The sequence below is a fragment of the Diceros bicornis genome, chromosome 6, assembly GCF_020826845.1.
Source record: "Diceros bicornis minor isolate mBicDic1 chromosome 6, mDicBic1.mat.cur, whole genome shotgun sequence".
NCBI classification, from domain to species: domain Eukaryota; kingdom Metazoa; phylum Chordata; class Mammalia; order Perissodactyla; family Rhinocerotidae; genus Diceros; species Diceros bicornis.
In genome coordinates, this window is record NC_080745.1 from 93,970,740 (window position 1) to 93,997,250 (window position 26,511).

Here is a 26,511-nt window from a genome sequence, read left to right on the forward strand (position 1 = left end):
TAATTCACTTCTATCAGTTCATGTCTGGTTTTTGAGCAGAGAACTTTTGCCTTTGGTGATCTGCTTTAAAAAGACATAGTTAGAAATGCAATAAACATATTGCACTTACATGTATATATTCATTTATACACATACACACATTTATTTATTTGTGTTTGCTGGTGGAAGTTTTTCCACTTTTATGTAAATGTGTAATATCCCAGAGTGCTCTATCGTCATGTTCACCATAATAAGTGGAAATTATCTGACATCCTCATAAGACTTTTCATCCTTGGAAAGCAGATAGTACTCCTTAATTGGAATATATAGTGAATTCATCTTGCAGAATTTTTGAATGTAATTTGTAAAAAGCCTCCTGTCACTCGACTAATGTTCTGTGTCATTGTTTGAGTCCCTATAATCTGCATGCCACTCTCACAAGTGCTAGGGAGCATGAGGTAAATGGCCACACCCTCAGTTCACCTCTTATAAGTTCACAGATAGGGGAGAGAGGTGATCGGTTTGGTACTCAGGGGGAAGGACCTGGATGCATTGAAATAGGTGAACCTGCTGGTAGGAAGCACACACTCCTTAGAGTGAGTTCACGAGAGAATGGGAGGGGAGGAAGTGCAGGCAGTGAGTACAGACAACTGTCCAGCTTTGCTTTAAGAGGACAGAGAAGTGCGGCAGTGGCTGGAGGGGGACGTGGGGGTCAGCTGTTTTTGTTTTTTGTCTTCTAAGATGAGAGATTACAGCATTTCTGTTTGAAAATGGGGATGATCTGTTAGAGGGGAGAGAACAGGTGGTGCTGCGGAGAGAGGAGAGGAGGAGGATTGCCGTAGGAGCACAGTCCTGGAGGAGGCTGGGTGGGCTGGGACCTCTTGCTCCGGCTGGTCCTGGCTAGAAGCGGTGGCTCCTCCTGTTGCCACAGGGGAAAGGGGAGCATGTCGCTGCAGGTGATGTGTCTGATGATGGGAGTATATGGATGATCTCTTCTGGGCACTTCTGTCTTTCAGTGAAATAAGCAGAATCATTAACGGAAATTGAGGTGAGTGGCTAGGGTGCCAGAAAAGGTGTAAAGAGGTTGTCGTGAGGTGGGGGGCCGGAGCAGTGGTCTGGGCACCTCCAGTGGAAATCAGTGTCGGTGGGTGTGGGAGAGCAAACAGCCGCCATTGGAGAGGGCTTTGGTGAGACTCTGAGGAGTGTGCTTCCACCACTGGGCAAGCTCACCCATGGTGAGATGTGGAGTAGTCATTTGTTCGCTGTCATTGCTGCGTGCTACTCCGCTGTGTGACTGTTCCACAATTCGTGCATCCTTTCTACTGTTGATGGACAAAGTGGTTGTCCAGTTTTCACTCGCAGGAGCAGCGTGTGAGTGTTCCTGTTGCTTCCCATCCTTATGAGCACTTGGAGCGGTCTTTTTAATTTCTGCCGTTCTTGCAGGTGTCAGTTTCCTCCCCCGCCGGCTGCCGAGCTTGAACACCATTTCGTATATTTACTGGCCTGGGATCAGTTTTGTTGACACCTTAAGGGGAAGTAGATGATTGACTTTAACTATGACCACTTCTTGGGACTGTTTCTAACATGGTTCCGAGTGATGAGGCAGAGCATGTTAGAAAGGGGGGAGTAGGTGGGCCGGCCCCTGGCGTAGCGGTTAAGTGCTTTCACTCTGCTGCTGGCGGCCTGGGTTCGGATCCCAGGCGTGCACCGATGCACCGCTTGTCGGGCCATGCTGACAAGGCGGCTTCCCATATAACGTGAAGGAAGATAGGCACAGATGTTAGCCCAGGGCCAGTCTTCCTCAACAGAAAGAGGACTGGCATGGATGTTAGCTCAGGGCAGATCTTCCTCAGGGGAAAAAAAAAAAAAGAAAGGGGGAGTGGTCTCAGGAGGAACATGCAGAGCTCCGGGCCTCCCCTTAGTCCTGCTGGTGGCTGTTTAGATCAGTGGAGCTGTATTCCTTACCTGGAACCTACTGTGGTCACTGGCCAAGAGGTGGTGTTTAAATAATCCTCCGAATCTTGAACTAGCTGAAGGGAGAAAATGAAAGTGCTGAAAACTATATCTCCCATCTAATTGTTGTCATGGATTCATTTGTTTTGACAATGGCTCAGTAATTTTAGGTGATAAGTTCTGAGTACCATATTTTACTTATTTGAAAAATAGACAAGTTGATTTTGGTAGTTGGGTGTTGATAGGGTTTTAAGCAGGCTAGTAATGTTAGTTATGCCTTTAAAAAAATTCCTCTATCTCCTTTCTGGGAATTGGACTCTGAGGGGCAGGAGAGGAAGTGAGGGGCCCACTTAGGAGGCTGTCTCAATAATTCAGCCAGAGATGGTGGTCGCTGTGGATGTAGGGCAGTGGCAGTAAGATTGACAGAAGTAAAGGAAATGAAATATTCACATTTGTATGTTTTGTTTTGAGAAGCTTAAAAGTTTGGAAAAGTACAAGAATGATTAACATCTGTATACTCAGCCCCAGAATTTGCCACTAGAGCTGCCTGTCTTCCTTCATTTCTGTGGCTCAGTATCTCTGTAAATGATCTGTCCAAGGTTCTAGGCTCCAGGATACAGTGATGAGTTTCTGGATCTCCTTAATGCTGACCCTAGACATCCTGGTCATCAGCAGCTATCCCACCTCTGAAATCTTAGTCTCAGGGGCTGCCCGCTCTCGGATTTCTACCTCCTGTACTTCTAACTCAGCTGGGCTCCTACCCCAACTCCACCTTCCCTGTCCCTCACCCTTCCCCCTGTGCCTCCCCTCCCCTCAACTGGATTCCAGGGTCTAACACTGCGTCACTCCTTGCTCCCTCTTAACCTCCTTGCCTCTCTCAGCCCTATCATCATACTCCTGGCAAAACCCGAAACCTGTTTCAAGCGACTGTCTGCCTATTCTGAGCCTATACCCCTACTCCACTGGACAGCGTTTCTGGAAACACATAGCTACAGGAGCTGTACTGAATGGTCTCATTTACAGTCACTACTTCATTCACTAAAATGTCAATCCCAGGAGGCAGGGACTTTGTCTCTTATATCCCCAGTGCCTACTGCAACGTGCAGCACCTGCTGTATAGTAGTCACTCAGTATGTTTGCTGAATTTGAAGAATAAATTACTGACCTCAAATTTCCCCTGGACGTTGATGCTGTGAGGCAGCCCTGCATTTCTCTAGTGTGGTCACTCCTGTCTGTTCTGAGAACACTTCCTTCATATGTTCCCCCAAACTGCCCCCCTCCCTTTCACTCTTAGCAGGTTAATCTTCTCTCATACCTCATAGAGGAACTAGATCCAGTCTGATGAGCTCTCATCTTCCCAAGCCCAAGTTCACAGCCTGCTCTTTCTGTGCCATGCACACCCCTGACCCCTCCCCAAACGGAGGCATCCCTGCTCCTTTCTTCTGCAGCCCCCCACTTGGGCTCTGGATCTCCATCGTTCCTGCCTGTCCTCTGACCCTGTTCTGTCTCCTGCATCATCAGTCTGTCCCCCACTACTACATCATGCGCATGGGCACAGGGACATAGTTTCATATTCTCCATCTTCAAAAATCCCATTGACTGCATTTCCACTTTGAGCCCTCCCTCTGCTCCCTCCACATTTCACACTAACGTTATCTTATATCCAGCACCTGTTTCCTTATCACCTGCCCCCTCCCAGCCGTGAAACATCTTCAGCAGCCCCTCAATAATGTCTTATACTGCTAACTTCTGATTTCCTGATTTTGAACATTAAGTACTCACTTCCTGTTATGGTAACTGATGATTTAGCTTTTTTACTAACATCACCTTCCACCCACATGGACCCCTCTCCCTGCTAAAGAAAGGAGTTGAGAGAATTCTATTACAAGTCTTAGTTATGTCAGTGTTACGTTGCCCATGTAAATACTGTTCATTACTGAACTAAAGTATACGTTTTCTTTTTCGTGCAAGTTTTCATTTTTCCTAGAACTAATGATTGCCTAAGTTTTTATATGCTTAATTATCTATGTCTTTAGTGCTGTTTGTTTTTAAACAGACACTTCAACAGATCTGTCAGATATCTAGCAGTAACTTTTCCCCAACACACCAGGTAATCCTCAGCCCTTCTTTCCCAGACAGCCTCTCCTGGCCAGTCTTTTCCAGCCTGGATTGCTCTCTCCAGGGCTGATGGCTTACATGGCTCCTGTCTTGGGACTTCCTTCACCATTGTTGGGGTGTCAGATCCCCTTATCTTCCTTTTTCTTGGTTTATTCTCATTTTGCCAAATTGCATCTTCCAGTGGTTTCCTGAGAAAGGGGTTTTTGTTGGTGTTTTTGCTCTTTGCATGTTTGAAAACATCTTTACTCTTCCCTCAGACTTGATTGAAAATTTGACTAGGCATAAGAATTTTAGGTTGAAAATTATTTTTTCTCAGAATTTTGAGAGTGATTGGTCTTCCATCACCCATATTCCTGCGTCCTTTGTGATGCTGTCTGATTCCTTTTGTGTGTGGCCCATTTGCTTTCTCTGGAGACTTGGAGAGTCTCCCTTTATCCTTGGTGTTCTAGATTTCAGAGTGGTGTGCCTTGGCTGGGTCTGTTCATTAGTTGTGCTGGGAGCTCCATGGGCCCTTCAGCCTGGAAACTCAGGTGCTTCTACTCTGGGAAACTTTTGTCTTACTCCTTTGCTTTTTCCCTTCCTTTTCTCTGTCATCTTTCTGGAACTTAACTGGGTGATGGGCCACCTAAAGCAATGCTCTGATTATCTTTTCTTTCCTGTTGTCCATCTCTTTGTCTTTTTGCTCTATCTACCCTTTGGAAGAGGTCTTGAGTTTTAAATTTATTATTACCATTTGAATTTCAAAGAGCACTTCCTTGTTCTTTTTCCTTTTCATAGCATGCTACTTGTCTCCCAGAGATCCTGCTGGATGTAGTGGCATCCTGCCCCCACTTACCACCTGGGGTTGCCACTGTGGGTGAGCTGAGTGCAGTGCCCAGTGCCTGCTTCCTGTCCGACAGGGGTGACAGTACCCCTGCCTCATAGGCTGTTGTGAGGCTTACCAGGTGCATACAGGGTTTGTACTTGGTTAGAATAGCACTGGTACCTAGCAAACACTCAGCCAACACTGGTAATGTAATTACTGTTATTAGAAATTGGCTCCCTGCAGACATGAATTGTCGTTTCTTTGACATTTTGTTGATGCATTGTCCCTCTTTCCTCCAAGTCCTTTCTTTGTTTTGGCGCTTTCTCTCACGTCTGCAGATCCTGAGCTATTAATTCAGGTTTAAGGTGGAGCCACTTTGGATCCAATAGGCAGTTCTGTGAGCAGGTGGGCGTTTTCAGCTGGAGGGCTTCCCTGTGGTTGGTCATTTCTTTAAGGACCCCAAGCGTTTGAATCCTGAGGCCTTTTCTCCTGGGCTTTGGCATTTCGGAGAGGAACCCTGGGGATGGCGGAACAATTCACTCCTGGCAGCCAGCATTTGGGAAACAAGAAGTGGGAGTAGCTGTGTGCTCCCACCTGATGGGAGCTTGGGGACCCAGTGGTTCTGTAAGCAGACTTTCTGCCATCTCCATGCCCAGCACCTGCTGCAGAGCCTGCCCGAGGCTCTTGGCACGTTGAGACCTTGGCCTCCTGTGCACATTTAGACCGTCACCAGTCAGTCTCCACTCCTCTGCGGCCCCTTGCCGTCTTCCGCGTTTGTCAAAGCCTGTTCACAGCTCACTGCCTCCTGGACGGATAGCTATTCAGTTTCCTTCTGACACCTTAGTGTGGTTGGGAAGAAAGGAAATGGGCACATCACATGGGCCACCACACTTGACTGAAAGTCTGAGATGGTTCTTAGGGGCTGCTGAGCATCGTCATGGTTTTGAGGATGATGTAAACATTTAGTAAGTAAGTTCTGCATCAGCCAGACCACCCCCCTACAGCCAAGTGCCTCGGCATGGGCTATTTGCGCCATTGCAAAGGAGCCTGCCTCTGGCTCTTGGAAGAGACCTGATGTCACCAGGACGGCCAGGAGCTGCCGGTCTGTGCTGTGAGTGGGGCTCCTGGCCACTCAGACAGAAAAAGGGGCAGAAAGGAGTCATCTGGCAGCACACGGTAGTTTTTTGTTTTGTTTTGTTTTTTTGTGAGGAAGATCAGCCCTGAGCTAACATCCATGCCGATCCTCCTCTTTTTGCTGAGGAAGACCAGCCCTGAGCCAACATCTATTGCCAATCTTCCTCCTTTTTTTCTCCAAAGCCCCAGTAGATAGCTGTATGCCATAGTTCCACATCCTTCTAGTTCCTGCATGTGGGACGCCGCCCCAGCATGGCCCGATAAGCAGTACGTCGGTGCGCGCCTGGGATCCAAACCCGGGCTGCCGGTAGCAGAGCACGCACACCCAACCACCAAGCCACGGGGCCAGCCCCACAGGGTAGTTTTAAAATACCCACCGCGGTGCCCTCGGTCAGCACCACGTTTATGCTTTTAGCATCTGTCTAGTTTTGTAAAGTAATATCCATCAGATTAAATTCATGTTGGTGATTTAAACTTGATTGGTTTTCTAATTTTGTTAGTATTTAGTTTGTATATTTATTTTGATTTTAGAGCTCTTCTAAACTCTTCAGAGGGTATTTCTAATTTTAGGTTCATACATATTTACGTAGCTTAATGAAAATAATTTCTCACGGCTGGCAGACATGGGAGTTTCTCTTTTTAAAGATTCACTCCATTTTATTTAAGTTTGAAAATCACTGACAGAGCTAGAATATCATTAATTATGTAATATTGTACACACCCTGGGTATAAATGACGTAGATTTAGTCCCTTTTAGTCCAGTACAGAATATTTTGGTTTCTTTCATGCCAACTAGGTTATTTTGAGTAATTTAATCTAAAGAGTGACACTTCTAACAAGAAGCCTAATCCTTTTTTCAAGTCTAATGGAAGATTTTTTTTAAAAAAAAGAAATCCCGGGCAATAGAATTCAGTAGTTTTATAAAGTCAGTAAATGGTGCCAATGCAGTAAGAACTTGTTTTGCAGGAAATCATATATTGACAATTATTTGATTAAAATGTGTTTGCAGGCCTTTAAGAACTGCATTATATTATGACCACTTTTTTGGGGAGTTCTTCAAGTAGTTTCAACTTTTGGGTTTGTTTCCTATTAGTAGATATGTTGTTTGTAATCGCCATTTAGCAGTATTTGTCTTTAAACACTTGGGACTTCAGTGGTACTGTGGCCCTGGCATGTGCAGAACCGTCACTTTCCTTTGCCAGTAGGGCTCGCCCTTTGAGTTGGTGCCCCAGCCGCAGGGATGAGTTTGTAGTGATGCAGCCTTTCCTCGGAGCAGCCAGAGATGAGATTTTCTGGAGCAGCTGACTGCGAGTCCAGTTGTGGTCACAGAACAAGCTGACACCAGACCCAGGCCTTTGTCTTCATTCCGACAGCTCTCAGTGCTCCTGAGCTACGGAGAAGGCAGGTGTCCTCTAAAATCTGTCCTGGGGTATTTTTCTTGATTCGTGTCTGTGTCGTAAATCCAGATCCATTCCCTCTGACAAGTATTAGCCTTAGGATACCTAAGGACTTTTCCAGCAGTTGGGTTTGTTCTTTGTACCCCGGGCCACCCCTAGTGAGCTGATGTCCAAGGTCTTTGTGTGGATGGTGTCAGAAATCTCAGGGGTCTGACCCACAGTGTCTCACAGGTAATGATGTCATTGTTATGAATGGCAGTGACCTTCCCCAGACAATGGAATAGAACTTGTGCTGTCTATACTGTTATTTGGTACAGAAGCCAACCAAAGTCATTGCTTAGAATAAAACATTTCTGTTAATATTACACAAGAATCAGATTTATGTTAAAAGCTAATATTAGGCATGCATTACAAAAGTAGGCTACAGTTTTCTAGGACCAATTTTTTTCCTTTTCAAAATTAGTTTTCTAAATTTCTACCCTCTATCCTTATATTAAGACAACCCAGTCTAGATAAATCTTGGTGCACCAGGGACCAGGCATTAGATCAGTTGAGCAAAACCCATAAATCCATATGTGTTTGTGGGCTCTGGGCACCAGCACCAAGAAGTGGCTGCTGGGTAATTAGAAGTTTCCCATGAAAATACCAGGGAAAGTTTTATGTATGTTTATCTTTCTTTGATCCTTTGTATTGATTTTTTTATATTCATTGTGAATCCTCTCAAAATCATAATCTGGTAAATTGCTTTTGTATTTTATTGACAGCTGACATCATCTCAACTGTTGAATTTAATTACTCTGGAGATCTTCTTGCAACAGGAGACAAGGGCGGCAGAGTTGTTATTTTTCAGCGGGAACAAGAGGTCAGTAATTTACAATCCACAAACCAAATGAAATCATTCAGCCCTTCTCATGACACTTATAAGGAAGGAAGCGCAGTTATTTTCTCAGTTTCTCATTTCATTTAGATTTCAGTTCTATCACATTAACTGTACGGAGTCTTCTTTCAGAAGTTATCTCAGGGGTGAGAGAGAAGATCTGTTTCAGCTCCCTGACCTCTAACCACTGAGCACCGTTCAGTCCCCAGTGCCCTCATGTTTAGGGTAGGAAGCAAGTCCTTGCCCTGCCCACAGGTTGTCGTGAGGACAAAGGAAGGATGTGGGGTGGTGGGGTTCTGCATTTATTTGCTTTCATCCTGTAGTTAATTGAAGTGGTTGTCTGTGAAAATCGCTTGACAAGCCTGCAGTGGTGCTGGCCTCCAGCCCTGTTGTCCGGGGGCGGTGCCGCATGCTCTGAATGGCTCCTGCAGCGCTGGCTGCAGAGGAGATTTTCTGTGTGTTGAGGGGCGGGCAAAAATTCTCTATCCCTCCTCAGTCAGAGCTGAGCAGCACTCACTCCTTGCCCTTGAGGGCTGCACTGGGAAGGGAAGGAATCCTCAGAACGTGGGCCTTGGAGGAGCCCACACATGAACCTCACTCAGGAGCACTGGTTTTTAGGTCATTCCCCTTCTTTGGGGGAAAGGAGAGAAAAACACTTCTTTTTTGTTATGCATAAGAGGAGAATGGGAAATAGAACAGGCCTTGCCAACCCCCGTTTTATTTCTGGTGAGCCTCATCAGACTTCTTAATGGTGCTGATGAAGGAAGCAAGGTCATGATCTGTTGTGCAAGTGTTCCAGGCAAGACCACAGTGCAGCAGGCTGGGGGTTTCTATAAGGTGTCTCTCTTGCTTTTTCCCTGACAGACTCATAAATAGGATTCCTGTTTGTCCTGTCTGATTCCTGGCAGATCAGTGGGCTGTTACTTTTTCGTCTCCAAATTTAGTCTGTAAATTTCTGTGATAAGACTTTGATATAGAGGCTAGCGTCCCTTGTTCCCTTCTGTATAGATCTTCTGTGTGGCAGTAAATGCCAGCCCTGCCGCCAGAGAGGGGTCCTTAGGGGCTTCTGTAGGAGAGTGAGCCCTGAGCCCCCAGTGGGAGTGGAGGATTGCTTGGTAAATGGGAAGAGATTTATGGGGTACCAACATCTCATTATTAAAAGATAACTGTTGCAGCTCTAATTTTGATTATGTCTGTAGAAATTAAAATTTTTTTTAAATCCTATTTTCTCTGATTTGGGATGGTGAGAATTCTCTTGTGAATATTATATATATTATCATTAATCTTTCTGACTCTTCACAGACAATTTGATAAGTTTACAATTTGCATTCTTATCCCAGAGGTAGCTTATCACACAGTGCTATATAAAAAGAACTGTATACTTACATTTTTCAACAGAAGTAAAAATGGGTGGTGGTGTTTGAATATTACTTTTAGCAGGATTATTTAACAGACTGCTGAATCATAGGTGTCTTTAAGAGGACACTTTTAGCTCCTTAAAATTCACCATTTTAATGATTTAATAGAATATGAAATTTTTCTTGTTTTGTGGGTCATTGTTTAAACCTAAAAAATACTAGCTTCAAACATGAAATAGATTATGATAATAGTCAAGCATCTGGTTATAGAATACATTGGGCATTGGAGTTTTGAGAACTTCTCATGTTAAGTGTTTAGTTCAGATGTATAAGTCATTGTTATGTGAAGCAACAGATTCGTATAGCAACAAGTTCCTAAAGTTGTTTCAATTTGGTAAACCTGACCAACTGCAACTTAATAAATAAACCCCGGGCAGCTTTTTTTCCCCCCATCTTTTTCTTCATATCTTGGTTAACATAAAAAGAGCTTTCCTGTTCCATCTACTTTTAAAATATTTTAGTGGTTCCTATGTATAATCCTCACTGTGGATTTGAACTTTTCCATTGTGGATACAAGTATAAACTTACTATATTTTCATCCATAATCAAAGATGCAGTTGATGATATTGCAGCAGCACTAGAATGAAACTGCTGCCAAGTAAACTGCCACAGCTCTCGATTAGAAGCTGCACCAAGGTTTCAGAGGTGTCAGAACATGCATGTTAGAATCGGTGAAGCATAGAGGATTGCTGAAGCATGACGCAGTGCCCTGCTAGCTTGGGGAGGGCGCAGGATGTTAGGTTAAGGCGTCTGCTTGATAGAGAGCCATTGGAAAGTTCTGGCTGTGCAAAAGACAAGAGGTAGGAAGCATAATTAGCAATGTGATTTTTGAGCTTTTTTCCTGCTTAGCAGTAGAGCCCCCTGTCCAGGGAAGCCCAGTGTGTAAATCTTAAGGGGAGCGGCTTTTATGGACGTGACTCTTCAGCTCGCTGCCCTTGAAGCTCAGTTTTTCAGTTTGCCATGCATCGGGACTCCCAAGATCTTTGCTTCCCACCCCTCCATAGAATCCCTTCTATTTGAATAGTTCATCTAGTTACATCAGAGATGAGTGTACCTACAAACAAAATGAGTTTCCCTCCGTCTCCCTTTCCTGTGTGTTTATCATGTTCCCGAAGCTCAGGCTGGAGCCTCAGCGGGCTTGGGCTCTGCTCTCTCCTGCTCAGAATCAAGTCGCCATGTCCTGGCGAGTCTCCCTCAGAGGCCCTTGCTCTCACCTTTTCTGTTCTCACCTCTCCCTAGACAGGGCGTGAAGACCTGCTTAGGGTCCCCTCACAGGCTGACAGAGATCTCAGCGCATTGGACAAGGGCAGAGGGGTTCAGCGGTTGACTGCGGTGTTAAGTGTTTGGGATGGGGGCTCAGCACAGGTAGCAGCAGGAAGACAGGCCCGCAGCGTAAGGAGCGTCTGTTCCAGCTCTTGGAGGGAGTGGCGGGGAAGTACAGGCAGCACTTTGACGTGGGCGCTTCACTTCTTTGCTCATATTATTCTGTTTTTTCTTAGTAGATTAATGTCTTAACGGCATGGGACTCATTGATTCTACAGATTTTTCTTTTTAAATGTTTGCGTTTCATTTTGTTTATTTGCGAGTTAGGAGTATCTATTGGTGTATTCTGCTTTTTCGTCGAGATGTTGGGGATAGTGAACAGGGAGAGTAGTTTAAATAGCATTAACCACCAACACAACACACTTGTGGAAATCAGATAACAGCGATTTCCAGGATCCTGCCTGTGAATGCTTGATTTGACGGAATATACAGTACATAAGAAGTCAGTGCAGTAGAGAGATTCAGGTAATGTTTTGGGATGTTTTCTCATAATACATGATCTTAATTCAGAAATATAAAGAAGTATCTAGACATAAAGGTTCATTTGTTTAGTTCAATTTCTTTGACACACATACTAAACTTAAAAACAGAAGATTTTAGATATCGATTATCGAGCAAGAATTAAAATATTGGTCTTGATTTCTAATTATGAAATATTTAATGTTTCTTAGAAAATGTCATTTTGGACATACAGAAGATATCAGAGATAAATATAAATATATTTGTGAACCCACCACCCAGATGTTATAGAAGAAGAGAACCCTCAGCACAGAGATGAAGCGCCCGTTGTGCCCCTCCCTCACTTTGTCTTTCCGCTTTACTCCCGAATCATATCTTATTCTCCCTCTCCCTTCCCAGAGTTGGTCATGACAGCCATGCTCCACATAATGATGCTTTGGTGAATGATGGTAGATTAGTACCCTGTAGCCTGGGTGTGTGGTGGGCTCTACCATCTGAGTTTATGTAAGTGCACTCTCTGATGTTCGCACAGTGATGCAATCACCCAGTGACACATTTCTCGCAGCACGTATCCCTGTCGTTAAGCAACGCATGCCTGTATTTTGAAGGCAGTGTATATCTTCCCAAGCATGTTTTTTAACTTTTACTGCAATGTATAGAATTGTTTTATGTGTGTTAAAAATTTGCACAAGAGGTAACTTACTATGGGTATATTTATGCAACTTGCCTCTCTTACACAATGCTGCGGGATTTGCCCAAGTTGGTTCATTTATTGTAACTGCTGTATGGTGTTCTTGTATGACTCTGTCATTTAGCGGTCTTCTTCCCTGGTCGGCAGAAGCATTGTGTTGGCTGGCTGGTACAGGTGATGGTGCAGTGCGCGTCCCTGCGGCCAGCTCCTGGAAGACCTGGGCCCGCTCAGCAGACTCTCCACAGGGCCAGACTGCAAACATGGGCTGCTTCCTGGGCCTCTCTCACAGCTACAGCCCTCTTCCCGGGTAGCGCAGAAGGAGCCAGAGCCAGTGCGTGCACCAGGGAGCCTGGCTGTTCCAGGAACCCTGACTGGCACATGCAGTGAGCCAAGTGTGGCCGCCTTGCTCTAGAGGAGATGCCTGGAAGTGGCAGAGAAGGGCCGGGAGATGGTCTTTCTTATTTTTTTCCCCAAGTAAATTAATTCTGAGGGTCAACTGTTTGACATTTTCTTGACCCAGGATTTTTTTTAACTTTTAAAAATTTGTGTGGTCTTTTGATATTCAACTTGGTCATACTGAATTTTTCTCTGTACTGTGCTTTGTTCATTAAAACAGCTTCATGTTTCCTTGCAGAATAAAAGCCGCCCTCATTCTAGGGGAGAATATAATGTTTACAGTACCTTTCAAAGTCATGAACCAGAGTTTGATTATTTGAAAAGTCTAGAAATTGAGGAAAAAATTAATAAAATTAGGTGGTTACCACAACAGAATGCTGCTCATTTTCTACTCTCTACAAATGGTAAGAGCTTTTTCTTTAAGTGGCTATTTATGATTTTATTTCTAATTTTCTATGTGTAGGTTACCTTTTATTTTTAACCCATTCTAGAAGTTATTTCTGCTTTAAACTTTGGGGGCAGTGGGCGGTAAATTATTAGCTAGGTAGCAAGTGATAGGTTGAAAACTCAAAGTATGCAAAAACATACATACTCCCAATGTGACACTACTTAGCTTTGCATACATTTCTACAAAATCTTTACTTTTTGTAGGAAACAAAATGTTCATCCATAATTAGAAATGCTACTGTTCAAAGACTCCTAGCTTATAGACCAACACAGAACCACAGACTTTTCTAATTGATACTCAACTAATAGTGGTGCATGATATGGTTTTTCTTTTAATATGGAGAATGAGGTTTTTATTTTCAGATAAAACTATTAAATTATGGAAAATAAGTGAACGGGATAAAAGAGCAGAAGGTTATAACTTGAAAGATGAAGATGGACGACTTCGAGATCCATTTAGAATTACAGCACTACGGGTATACATTACATTTTCTTTAAATTATCCAACACTTCATAAATTAATCAAGAATAATGCTTAAGTTAGCTGTTTAGAGAATACTGTTAAGTAGAAATACTGTGAAATCTGCCTTCTTGATTCATGAAACTTATTTGTAATAATCATAATCATTTTTATGTATATGCGTTAAAAATGGGATTCTTCATATTTTCACAAAAGCAAAAAGTTGCACATTATCTTCAAAAAATATAATAGTAGTAAAGAAAAGACTCAGATTTAATTCCGCAAGAGAAGTCTTTCTGAATGTATCAACTACCTTTCACTGTGAAGGTTCAGAATAGCACACTGGTCGGATTGAAGTCCAGGGGGTATTCAGAACTCTTCCCTAGATGAGATAGCATAGGTTGTAAATTGAAAGGAAACTGTGGACTACTAAGATACATTATGATGGTTTTAACTGAATTTCCTCCAAGTTAGCTAAGGCAGATTCTGATGTTTCAGAATTCTTTGCCTGTCAACCTGTGAGCATCATTACTTCTTTGTTCTAATTGTTCACGTCTTCACTCCCTTTTTGGTGCCGCTAGGTACAGTGTGAAATGACCATGTTTCATCAGTTCTGATACCTAGATCTTTTTTTACATTTTAACATCTGTGAAATTGAGTAAAAGTTAAAATCTTAGTGTCTTGTAATTGGCTTAGTGGTGCACACCCTCAGTGGTGTCTTAAGTGAGATGAAATACAGGAAAGGAGGTTTGACAGACTTGAGTCGAGCCCAGGCATGCCCGGTGAGACACCGAGTGGCGCCGTCCTGTGCGTGCTGCCAAGGACTGAACGGCAGCAGGAGAGCAGTCACATTAGCTCTGAGGAGGCCCTGAGTCAGGACCCTACCCAGGACATCTGAAAACTCTTGGCTAGTTTGTTTTTTTATCAGGTTTTAAAACTTTGTTAAAATGTTGTGTATCAAATGAAGACATCGTGAACACATTGCAGATTAGTAGTTGCGGTGCTGCAGAGCAAGGTGTATTGCAGAAATCTTTCCCCACTCCACGCCCTACTGTAGGGACAGGGCACAGAGTGTGTGTGGTCTGTTTAGTACCATCCCTGAGCTCTCCTGTAGTGGGTGCATGCATGGTGCTGGGATGGTGGGCACACAGGACAGAGGCACAGCCCAGTGGCGAAGGCTGCCCTACCCACAGTTAGGAAACCGGTGGGATGAGATTAGGTAAGTGTTGCCAAGGAGAAGTGCAGGATGGGACAGAGTCATCATAAGACCTCCTAGGTCCTTAGTGTCACCGTATTTCCAGGGGGTCGAGACTGAGAAGCTATGTACTTTGCTCAAATCGAGTTTATAGAACCCCAATTTGAACCAAGATGTTGGATCCAAACATTGGTAATTTCTACTACACCATGCTGCTGCTTCTGCATCTGTGAATTAGTGATAGTTTTTAGATAAATTATTGTTAGTGACAAGAACACTAGTTTTACAGTTACCAACACGTAAACTGCACGTTTTAAACTGTAAGTGTAATAGAACATAGAACGGGTAAGGCATTGAGTGCCCTGTGGGATGTAATAATCCGGCTCCCATCCTGTCCATCTCTCCCCTGCCTCCCACCCAAACACACTTTCCCCTCTCTCGGGAACCCAGGTTCTTCCTGTAGCCAGGCCTGCTTCACCACACCGTGATGCTCACCTGCCTACTGTGGAAAATGTAGGTCTTATTAGGCCCAATCTTGGTTTTATTCAAGGCTGCTTTTTTACATTTAGCCTAAATAAAACTGGTCTGATTGGTGGCCAGAGTAAAGCCTATGAGAAGTGTAGTTCTCTCAAGAACTGCTTTGATTAACCACAGTGTGGGGTAAGAGAGCACAGCCAGGATCACTGTGTACACGTGACATCTTCATGAGCTCGCCTCCCTCAGAGTTCAGCATGGGCTATTAATTTGTCTAAACTAGGTAAGAGTCAGAAATGTTGCTCTTTTTAAATTTTGTTTTCCTTTTAAATTATTTTAGAGCCCGAAAAGGAATTTAATTAGAAGAAGGACTCTTTCTATTATATGTATTGTAGTTGTCACATGTTTTGATTAATTAGAGACTTGTTAGAGGGGTGTGGCCGGCCTGTCCTATGCCTGTGCAACTGACACTTCCCTGCTCTAGAGAACCCAAATGTGTGGTCAGCACTTCACTGGTGTAAAATGAGGGAAGTATTTCTATGCCCATTTCCCCAAGTTAGTTTTTACAGAATTTAGGCCAGAGGAGACTAAATGGAGAGAGTTCCTTCTAGCCTTTCTTTGTTGTTAGTACCCTGGAGTCGATTCTGACTCCTGGCGACCCTGTGGACAGGGTCCACACCATCCTCTCACCTTCTGGTGCTTTATCAGACAATGCTCCACTGCTGTTCATCCAGTTTTCATGGCCAGTATCGTTAACTTTTTGTTTTGATTTTAAAACTTCTGCTTTCTTTCCTGCTCGATGTCAGTGACGTTGGGCCTTTTTTTCTTTTTTCTCATGTGTGGGCACTATCACCCACAATTGCACCCCTGCCTCCGGCTTTGGCCACAGGTGTGCTCGGGCCGGGCTCCTTCCTCTCATCCTTCACCTGGCTAACTCCTCTTCACTTCTTCCATTTCCATGTAGATGTCCACTTCCCTGGGAATCCTTCTCTGACCACAGCATTCAGCACAGAGATGATGTTTTTGTGCCTTTTTTTTAACCTTTTATTGAAGTATAATACACATACCAAAAAATGCCTCTGCCATACAAGTGAACAGCCCCATGAGGGTTCACAGGCTGGACACACGCACGTAACCAGCACCACATCAAGAAATGGCACCTCATTAGCTCCGCAGGGTCCTTCCTGTGCACTCCCCCTCCCAGGGCTCGTGGTGTGTGTGCTGAGCAGCAGACCACTCATGAAGTGAAGGAAAAGCCTCCTGCGCCCCACTCTCACTGTTGGAGGCAGCGGCTGCAAGGAGAAAAGAGAAAGGGAGGGTCTTGCCTGAGCCTCCTGTGCAGACTGTGCTGTCAGGTGACTCGTGGACGCAGGGACAGACAGGAGCCTAAAGCCACCCCCCCCGCCCCCGTCACTGCCCTGGAGGCCGTTTGCTTGGGTGGCGGTTTCATCTTTTCCTCACCGGGAAGCTCTCAGCCTCGGTAATGGCAGCAAGGAGGGACAGCTGGGAACAGAGAGTATCCCATCGCACAGCCTGTGGTCACAACTCTGTTAATTGGTTATTTTGGGGTATTACCTGTACAAAACTGTTCCTTAACTGTGAATGTAGATTTGTGCCATTTTGTTATCTGCTATAAGTGTTCTCATTTTATGCTGCTGTGATCTTTGTTTTGAATTCCTATCTCCTTCCATTTTTAGGTCCCAGTATTGAAGCCCATGGACCTTATGGTAGAAGCAAGCCCACGGCGCGTTTTTGCAAACGCTCACACGTATCATGTAAATTCCATTTCAGTAAATAGTGACCATGAAACATATCTTTCTGCAGATGACCTGAGAATTAATCTGTGGCATTTGGAAATCACAGATAGAAGTTTTAGTATCCTTCATCAAATGGATATTTCGGCATTCTTCGTAGGACTGTTTGTCAGATGGGTGATTCTCACATGCATTTATACTCCTGTATGTCAGAGGTTACTCTTCTGAATATGGTTTGCTACATAGTAGCCTGTGATGTAAGTTCTCTGCAATTTAAAGTGACCCTAAAGATAGAAACTTCTTTCTACCTTTGGGGAAAGTTCTCTATATAATGGGGGTGACCTCAAGTCCTTTGCCTCTCTGGTAGAGTCAGAGGCAGTTTTAATAGTGTAGATTTGGAAATTCAGTCTGGCATGTTCTTTTTTTCTTCTTCTGAATTTGCTAATAGATAAAAGAATAGAAAATATTGGCTTTGGTTAGAGTGATGTTTTAATTACCCAACCAGAGAAGGGACTGATCCTGTAAGAATTCTGTTTTAGAAGACAAACTGTTTCAGGAATAGTTAAAAACTCATTTCTTTTAGATGATATAACGGTACTGTTATTTTTAAGATGAAAATCTAAATATTACTGGCTAATCACGCATTTAAAAAGTTACTGATTTTTCCAGAAAATGAGAGAGCCCTATGATATGTGCATATCAGGTGACTTCCATCACATTTTCCCACATTTTGGAGTGACGTCTGGCTGGCCAGAGTTGGACAATAGTCCTCGAGGAGTCCAGTGCTGAGGCTCAGACAGGGCTTTACTCAGGTGCATCTCGTGGAGTGAGGTATATGTGATTTTTAAATTCTAGCATTTCACGTGTAATTTTTATTGTTTGTTGTCCTTTTACTTGATTTGGTTACTTAGTTAATGTAAAAGTGTGCACGACAGTACAGACATCTCTGTATCGTGCTGGCAGGTGGAAGGCCCGGTCGGGGTGGCCCCCCAGGTGCTGCATGAGGGGCCACACTAGTGAACTGACAGCCGTTTCTGACTCCCTCTGTTTCTCTTTCTTCGACTTTGTATAAACTGTGTCCCCTGCTTTCTCTTGATTCTCCCTAAACCCTGATATTTTTAATAATTTTTCCTTCTGGTGATACATAACCAGTTTGAACAAAACTCAAATAATATAGAGGAAGGAAGATTCTCCCCACTTAATCTTGCCCTCCAGAGATAACCATTGTAAGTAGTTTGAGATATACTCTTCCAAGCTTTTATGTGTGTATAAACAAGTTTATGTTTTAAAAACAACTGGCTCGGGCCAGCCCGGTGGCGCAAGCGGTTAAGTGCCCGTGCTCCGCTGTGGTGGCGCAGGGTTCGCGGGTTCGGATCCTGGGCGTGCACCGACGCACCGCTTGGCAAGCCATGCTGTGGCGGTGTCCCATATAAAGTGGAGGAAGATGGGCACGGATGTTAGCTCAGGACCAGTCTTCCTCACACACACACACAAAAAAAAAAAAACAACTGGCTCATCTTCTGCACAATGATAATGAAGTTCCCAGCACGAGGGAGGGTCGGGAGGCCCAAGTCAAGCTTGACTACCTTGGCATCAAGTCACTCGGTCTCTCCAAGCTTTTCTCTTCCTCTGTAGAATTGAGGCACTAGAATGTGCCTCCTGAGATTATTGTGAAAACTAACAGAGAGAATGGATACAGAGCTCTCAGCACAGTGCCTGCTATATAGCAGTAAGCCTCCTACCATTAGCCTCGTTTTTCCTTAACATATTATGACCATCTTTCCATATCAGTAGGAGTACAGACTTATAACTGCAGAATTCATCGTACACATGTTCCTTTATTTTATGAACCCTTCTGTGGAGCTGTCGATCATTTCCAGTGTATCAGTGTGGACACAGTGCTGCAGCACATGGCTGTGTTCACGCATCTCTGTACGCTTACGTTAGACTCAATCCCCAGGCCTTGAGCTGGATTGAAGGGCTGCGCACTGTACGTTTTCGTGCAGACTTTGAGCCGGGGTGCACCTTACTGTCTGTGAGTACTGTCCTTGTTTTCAGCAGAACACTGGATATTTTAAAAAATAACTTCAGTTCTATGAAACCAAAATAAGGTAGTTTTTAATTTCTTTGATTATTGCTGAGTTAGAATATCTTCTATTTATCTATTTCACTGTCCTTTGTCATTTTTTCTCCTGCAGAAGCTCCTATTTTTCCTTAATGATTTGTGAGAACTCTAAAACATAAAGGGTTTGTTTATGTAGTCATATCTTTCATTGCTTTTTTAAAAATTTTGTCCCATGATCATGCTTCAGATGCTCTTCCCTGTGAACAAGACTCTAAAACATATACACTTGCATATACTTACTCTATCTATTAACACTTTAAAAATACCTTTGATCCACTACATGAGAGGGATGGGGGCTAACTGTCTTCTCCCAGATGCTCGGCCACCTACCCCAGTGCCCCCGCAGCTCTGCACCATCTGTGCACAGACAGCCCCACTCGGGCTGCTCCTCTGACAGCTGTCCCTCAATGTGCCTCGGGCTTCTTGTCTCCTAGGCAACTCTTGAGACCGTGGCCAGCTGTGCCATTGGGGAAGCTCTCGCGTGAGCTGGGGTGCTGATCTCTGTGGAGGCGGCTCTTCCACAGCCTGGGCAGTTTCCTCACAGGCTTGCGCTGACCTGAACCTGCTGGGAGCTCTTCTCTGGCACTTGGCCTTGCGGGCCCTGTGAGCCCCAGACTCCCAGGCAGTCACTGGGCCCAGCCTGGAAACTCCCCAGGCAGCATGCTGGGGAGCTGTGGGGCTCCACTGCCCATGGGGTCACTGCGCTATCTGATGTCTGGTGACTTGAGCTGTGGTGTCCCCTAGTTTGTCAGCTTTCCTAGTTTCAGTGGAAGGGTAGACTCTGGTCCCTGCTGTTCCATCTTGGCCCAAGGCCACCTTCTACTCTTTGTGTTTGTTCAGTGGAATGATTTCTGTATTTGGCAACCTGCTGTGTGACTTTGTCCTAACTAAGAGCAAGCTCTTGATGTCAGATACTTGGAAAAGCAGAATCTTCTGGAATTTGGCACTACTCTTGTGTGTATGATTATTTATAGATATAAGTATGGGATTTTTGTGCAGGTGGGTGCTTGCTTGCTTTTCTTATTTAGATCATTTAATATGTAATATCTGGCCGTGAAAGTCTGTTTGTAGAACGTTAGCAGTAGCAACAAATGAAAGCAGCACTCATGTCTGTGTGTAGATCCAGCCCCGTCAGGCACGTTACTGCACTCTCTGATTAACGCATTAATGTAGATCCTCTTACTGGAGCGCTCCTCTGGCGTACAGTATGTATAATCACTTCTTTTACATCTGACCTCTTAAACCTCACTGCTGGGTTATTTGATGCCTGCTGTTGCCTTGAATGTGGACTGAAAACACCAGCAAGCGCTCTGCCTTAACCGTGCGCTGCAGACATCGTGGACATTAAGCCTGCGAACATGGAGGAGCTGACGGAGGTGATCACCGCGGCCGAGTTCCACCCGCGCCAGTGTAACGTGTTTGTCTACAGCAGCAGCAAAGGGACCGTCAGACTGTGCGACATGCGCTCCTCTGCCCTGTGCGACAGGCACTCCAAGTGTAAGTGTTGGCCTGCATAAAACGTCTCCTTTAAGTCTTCTGTTTTCCAGACACAAAACCATCTCCAGAGACTTAGAGGTTTCTTCTGGTGTCCATATCCCTGTGCAAGCTTAGGACCCTGCCTTTGTTTTGTAAGTCCCAGTATGGCTCTGTCGTGGGCCTGCTGAAATTCGAGGTCGTGCTTCCCTCAGGCTCCGTGGAGGGGAAACCCCATGGGTTTACTCCTGCCCAGAATCTCTGCTTCATCAGAGGGCTCCCTGTCCGGGTACAGCCAGAAATGTTTGTTGCCTCTAGCTCTGAGCATTAGGACCTCGCTGAGGTTGCCAGACACATTTCACTCATGACCCTTCTCAGCTGTCGGAATGGGCTGTTCACAGTGAGCTCTGCTGGACTTAACAGCCAGTTCCCTCAGGTGAACGTCTAGTGCTTTAGTCCACTGTGCCTTGAAGTTCCCTCTAGGTGAGGAGAGTTTTGGTTTTGTTTTTATTTCTAGCCATAAAGAATAGGCCCAACTTTATAGAAAACCAGTAGTCTGTGTGTCATGTGTCGTGACGTGTGCACTGGAAACTCTGCTGACGCGTCCCTGATGTGCTGACTGGTAAAGCAGCCCTGTCCAAGAGAGCTCCTCGGGTCTTCATAGCCTGAGACACTTGCTCGTTCAGTGTTGTCGGTTTGTTGGTCACTCTGTCTAGGGTGTCTCCTGATTCAGGTGTCCAACACCAGCAGTTCCAGCATTAAATGTGCTTGCTAACTGGGTCTCAGTAACCTTTTTGCATTATTCTCTTGTTTTGAGGCTAAAATATGTTAAAGAATTCTGTACTCCTTGTAGAATTTTTGCAATGAAGAACGAGTCTTTTATAACCTTTGGCCTGTGTCTTCAAGATAACGTCCTTGAATAAACAATTCTGGATTCCAAGAGTAGTTTTATTTGTTAGCAAAGTAATTTATTTGAGTAAATGCTCGATATTTCTATGAGCTTGCTTAAAATCAAGTTCACATGCAGAGCCAAGAAACATACAGGTTCCTACATTAAAAAAAAAAAAAAAAAAGCTAAAGTAGCTTAAAATGAAAGGAAGTACAGACCTCTTCACCCAAAGTTGACTGAGCCAAAGGCATGAGAGTGTGCCCCGGGAGCCGGCAGAGCATCGGGGGGGGCTCTCTGCAAGGGCACAGGTGAGGGGCCACTGAGTTACTGCTGAGAAGGCAGAACTGTAGGAGAAAGAAAGGTCTGCCAAGGAAGCATTTAAAATCTTTCTGAAAATAGTCATTCAGTTTTGTTAATAGTAGATCACAATATTGAATAGTGAAGAGGAGACCCCCTTTTCCTGACTGGCTTGGGCGGGCAGGACCATTATGGGTGTTAAAATCTGGACCACAGTGTTCCCACGTTGAGGTGGGCTGTCAGTGGGTACTTCTTAGCAGCTCTGGAGTGCCGTGTCTGCATTCTCATGTAATGCCATTTATGTCTTCCTGTGATGTCGACGGGATGGGCAGAACATGGTTTGCTAGGGCACGTGTGTGCAGTAACGACCTCAGGTTAGCACAGGCGTCCTTGACCAGGACCCATAGTGTCCTGAGGAGCTCTTCCAGATTGCAGTCCAGGGCCTCCCCGACAGAGACACTGGTTCCCAGTCTGGGTGAGACTGAGGGCCGGTGCTTCTGATGCTGTCCCTTGTCAGCAACTGGTACTGGAATGCCTTATCTAAACCTCTTAAGCATGGAAGTCAAAGACCGAAAACATACAAAGGTCAGAAGTTTAAGTGGTGTCAAGGCTGCACCCTTTGGAGCCTCTGAGGAGGGCCCGAGTCCTGCTTGAACTTTAAAATGATTTGTTCTCCAGTTTTTAAATAGAAGCTGGAAACATTGTGTTTTTCAGTTTTCGAAGAACCTGAGGATCCCAGCAGTAGGTCTTTCTTCTCAGAAATAATTTCCTCCATCTCCGATGTGAAGTTCAGTCATAGTGGTCGGTACATGATGACCCGAGACTACCTGTCGGTAAAGGTGTGGGACCTCAACATGGAGAGCCGGCCTGTGGAGACCCACCAGGTGAGGCCACCGTGCGGGGTTGGCACCATACCTCACACGTGACGCTTTCTAACCTTCCTGTGATTTCATTAAGGTCCACGAATACCTTCGAAGCAAGCTTTGTTCTCTGTACGAAAATGACTGCATCTTTGACAAGTTTGAGTGCTGCTGGAACGGTTCGGATAGGTAAGGCCTGTGTTGTGACTGACACCCCGCAGCATGCCCATTTCCCTCAGTGTCTCCTCGGGCAGCCAGGAGCAGCCAGAGCAGAAGGCCAGGGAGGGGCTTGCAGGGAGGGAGGTGAGCTGCAGTCTGGGGCTGCAGGGGAGGAGTGCTGATGGACTTTTCTTTCCAGGCCTTTTGTTTCTTTGTTTGATGACAGTATTGAGGTGGCGAAAATAGGATCTCTGAGCAAATTTCTCACCTTACTTATAACTCCATCTATGTTTAGACAGTAAGCATAGCACCAGGTTCATACTGGCTGTTTTTAAAATACTTAGTGAAGGATGCTTTCTTATTTTTTATTTCCAAGGTGAGTGAAAAGGAAGGAAGTGGGGAACTTATTTCTTATTAAGTATGTGGAATGGCCACATTTTAGTTTGCCTTTTCTTCTGGAGAGAAGTAGAGGAAAATACCCTTAGAGTTTAGTGGATGTCATACTTGGACAAAAAGTGGAGATGGCTGATGTGAAATCCTGATTTAATTTGTAATGTGACAGTTCTGATGCCTCAATAATTTATTTTGTGCACGTTTTTTAAAGATGATAATCCTAGTACTGCAGAGAGTTATGTCTTTATACAAAAAAGTACATTTCAGATAACAGATCATCTTGCATCGTCTTTAATAGAATTTTGTACAGTGTAGTGCTTGCCCATAATTTAGGTGAACAGAGAGAGGACTTCTGCTATTGGCAGTAAGGGACTGACTGGACATTCTGAAAAACTCTTCGGCACAAACACCTAGAAACTCTGGATGTGACACCACAAATCTCCTCACGTGCATAGTTGAGCTCACAAATAAGTAAGGGAGATTTCATAATGGCAAGAAATGAAGAAGGAGTTGAAACCAGAATGGTCAGTGAACCCTGAAGCCCTAGGCTGGCCTGGAGGCATCAGCTGGTACCAGGAACCTGCTGCCTTGGATTTAACAGCCCAGGAGTATATAAGAGTTGTGGCCTTGGGCCTACACAAGGAGGGCAGTTTAAGCTGGGACCCTCAAGGGTTATGGAAAAGGCATCCATCTTCGTTGAGATGGAGTCCCAAGGGAAATCTGTCTGTCTGAGACGTTGGATTGGGATAGATAAAAATCCCCTGAGATTTGTAACCGTAAGCCTGCCCACCTCACGAGGGTGGGGAGTCCATGTCTGTGCTGGTGGTGTGTGATCTGGGAAAGCTGAGTGAGGAGTGAAGTGCTGCCAGGCAGGCGGTGCTTGGGCACCAGGAGGGTGAACCATGTCAGGTCTGGTCTGTCACCCTCTTTTACAAGCTGACGTGCCACCTGTTAGTGTGTCATGGATGCTAGCTGAAGACATGAGACTCCGGGGTCAGAGACAGAGGACTTTTTTCCTCATGGCACGGCAAGGCAGCATGAGCTTCATATTGGCATCAGTTTCCCAAGCCTCCCCCAGGTCCCACGGGAGTGACACAAGGGACCCAGGCGGGTGCCACACAAGCTGTGAGGTTTGTGTCACTGTGAATGCACACTGAGCTTGGGGGATCCACAGCTTTTACAGAAGCTGATAAACAAGCCTGCAGTTTGCTGCAGCACAGCCCTGAGATGCTCAGGTCGAGAGCGCTCAAGAATCACATTCCTGGAGCCTCCTGCAAACATGCAGGGGCGCCCAGCACCCATGGCGATTGCCTCTTCCAGGACAGCCACAGCTCAGGATGTCCCCAGGTGAAAAGCAGTTCAATGTGAGTTCACAGGTAAGAACTGCCAGGCACATGTAGGGGAGGCACTGGGAACAAGCTGCAGAACCCACAACCTCGGAGAATTCAGGTACTGAAATCACAAGTTACAGAATGTAAAATAAGAGTGCTGGAATACTTACAGATTATAGGAAGGACCCACAGCCTGAACAAGGAACTACAGACCATTAAAAACGACCCAAGAAATTTGGGAAGAAACAGAACTTCAGAAATGAAAAATACAGTAGTTGAAAATCACCGTATGGATTTAGTAGCAGATCCAGTGCAGCAAAAGAGATCTTGAATTAGTGAATTGAAGAAGATCAGGAGAAATTTTTCAGAACGCAGCTCAGAGAGCTAAAGAGATAGAAAATATGGCAGGTTAACAAACATGGAGGCTAGGGTAAGGTATAAAATACACCTAAATGGAGAGAAGTATCCAGAAGTAGAGAATTGTGGAGATGTCATGTTAAAAGTGATAATGGCCAGCAATTTTTCATAACTGATGAAAGACTGAATACAAAGATTCAGGAAGCACGGAAATCCACATCTGTATCGTAATGAAATTACAGGGCACCAAAAGCAAAGAGTAGACAGGGAAAAAAAGACATTACCTTCAGAGAAAAGACGTTCAGACTGAGCAGGCTTCTCAGCAGAACACCGGAAGCCAGAAGAAAGCATGATGTAGTATATTGTGATCCCTTCTGACTCTCCCATGTGCTGAGAGAAAGCTGCTGCCAGCCTAGCATTGTATATTGAGATAAATGATCATTAAAGGATGTGTGTGTGATAAAGGCATTTTCAGATGGAAAACAGAATTTACCGTAACAGAAAACGCATGAAAGTGAGCTCTAAAGGAACTCACTAAACAATGTACTTCTAGGAGAAGGAAAGGGACCCTGGAGACGTAAGACAGACAGACAAGCAAAATAGTTGGTGAAGATGTGAGCCACGTTAAAGGAACATTGACTCTATGAAACAGTAGTGATTTGTCTGTGTTGGGGAGACAAAAATTAGAACCTTCCCTCAGACCAGACAGTAAATAAACTCGGGGTGTTTTAGATACTAAAAGGATCTATGGGGGAGCATCTTTATGAGCTCTGGAGCCTACAGGTCTTCTTAAACAAGGCCCCAAAAACCCAGACAATGAAGAAAACCACTAAGAAATTCAACTACATGAAAACTTCTAAACTTCTTTATTTCAAAATAAAACAATGAAAATAAACCCAGAAAAGCAAATATAACTAACAGAGATAAGTATCCAGAATATGTAAAGAATTCTATCAATAAGAAAGTGGCAAACAACTCATGAATGGAAACTAACAGAAATGGGGGAGAATGAGTAAGAACGCTCATCCTCATTAGTAATCAGCAGATTCAAGTGATGGTGATGCCCATTCACACCCACCAGAGTGCTGGAGGTGTTGGCGTAGAGGCAGAGGCTGACGGGCTCGACCTGCCCTTCTTTTGAGACTCCAGATGGCCAGGCGGGTGGGAGCTTCTCCCATGTGCAGACGAGAAAACGTTCTGAAAACTGAACTAGCAAACGCCTGGAACAATCCCTGTGTTCATCATTAGGGGAATAGACAGGGAAATGTTTGTCCACTCGTAATGTACAGTACTAAACAGCAGTGAAACAATGAATTAAACTATTCAAAATATAAACCATACAGGAATGATACACTTTAACAAGTGATTGCCCCAGCCAGGGGACAGGCGGGGAGATCATCTTTCTAGAAGGCTACACAGTAAGATTTAACTCTACTAGCAGTGGCTTATGGGTATTATTCTTGTATATCCGAGATATTGCAGAATACATTTAAATTACTGATCCCCAGGAACATCCAAAAGTTTTCCAGTAATGTTTACTTGTTCATTCACTTTTTTTTTTTTTTCTTGTGAGGGAGATCAGCCCTGAGCTAACATCCGTGCTAATCCTCCTTTTTTTTTGCTGAGGAAGACCGGCTCTGAGCTAATATCTATTGCCAATCCTCCTCCTTTTTTTCTTCCCCAAAGCCTCAGTAGATAGCTGTATGTCATAGTTGCACATGCTTCTAGTTGCTCTATATGGGACGCG

The 26,511-nt window shown here is 44.6% G+C and overlaps 1 protein-coding gene across 3 annotated transcripts in view; it reads left to right on the plus strand.

Annotated features, from left to right (window-relative positions):
* PPP2R2D (protein phosphatase 2 regulatory subunit Bdelta) overlaps positions 1-26,511 on the plus strand; it is a 57,191-nt gene that overhangs the window by 20,120 nt on the left and 10,560 nt on the right. The window contains exons 3-9 of one of the 3 annotated variants that reach the window (XM_058544306.1): positions 8,151-8,248; positions 12,789-12,954; positions 13,361-13,473; positions 16,824-17,001; positions 20,338-20,502; positions 22,379-22,548; positions 22,622-22,713. In XM_058544306.1, coding sequence (XP_058400289.1) covers positions 8,151-8,248; positions 12,789-12,954; positions 13,361-13,473; positions 16,824-17,001; positions 20,338-20,502; positions 22,379-22,548; positions 22,622-22,713 — 982 coding nt within the window. Of the gene's footprint in view, positions 1-8,150; positions 8,249-12,788; positions 12,955-13,360; positions 13,474-16,823; positions 17,002-20,337; positions 20,503-22,378; positions 22,549-22,621; positions 22,714-26,511 lie in introns of those variants that run through there. The other 2 variants (XM_058544307.1, XM_058544308.1) reach the window with 2 other exon arrangements.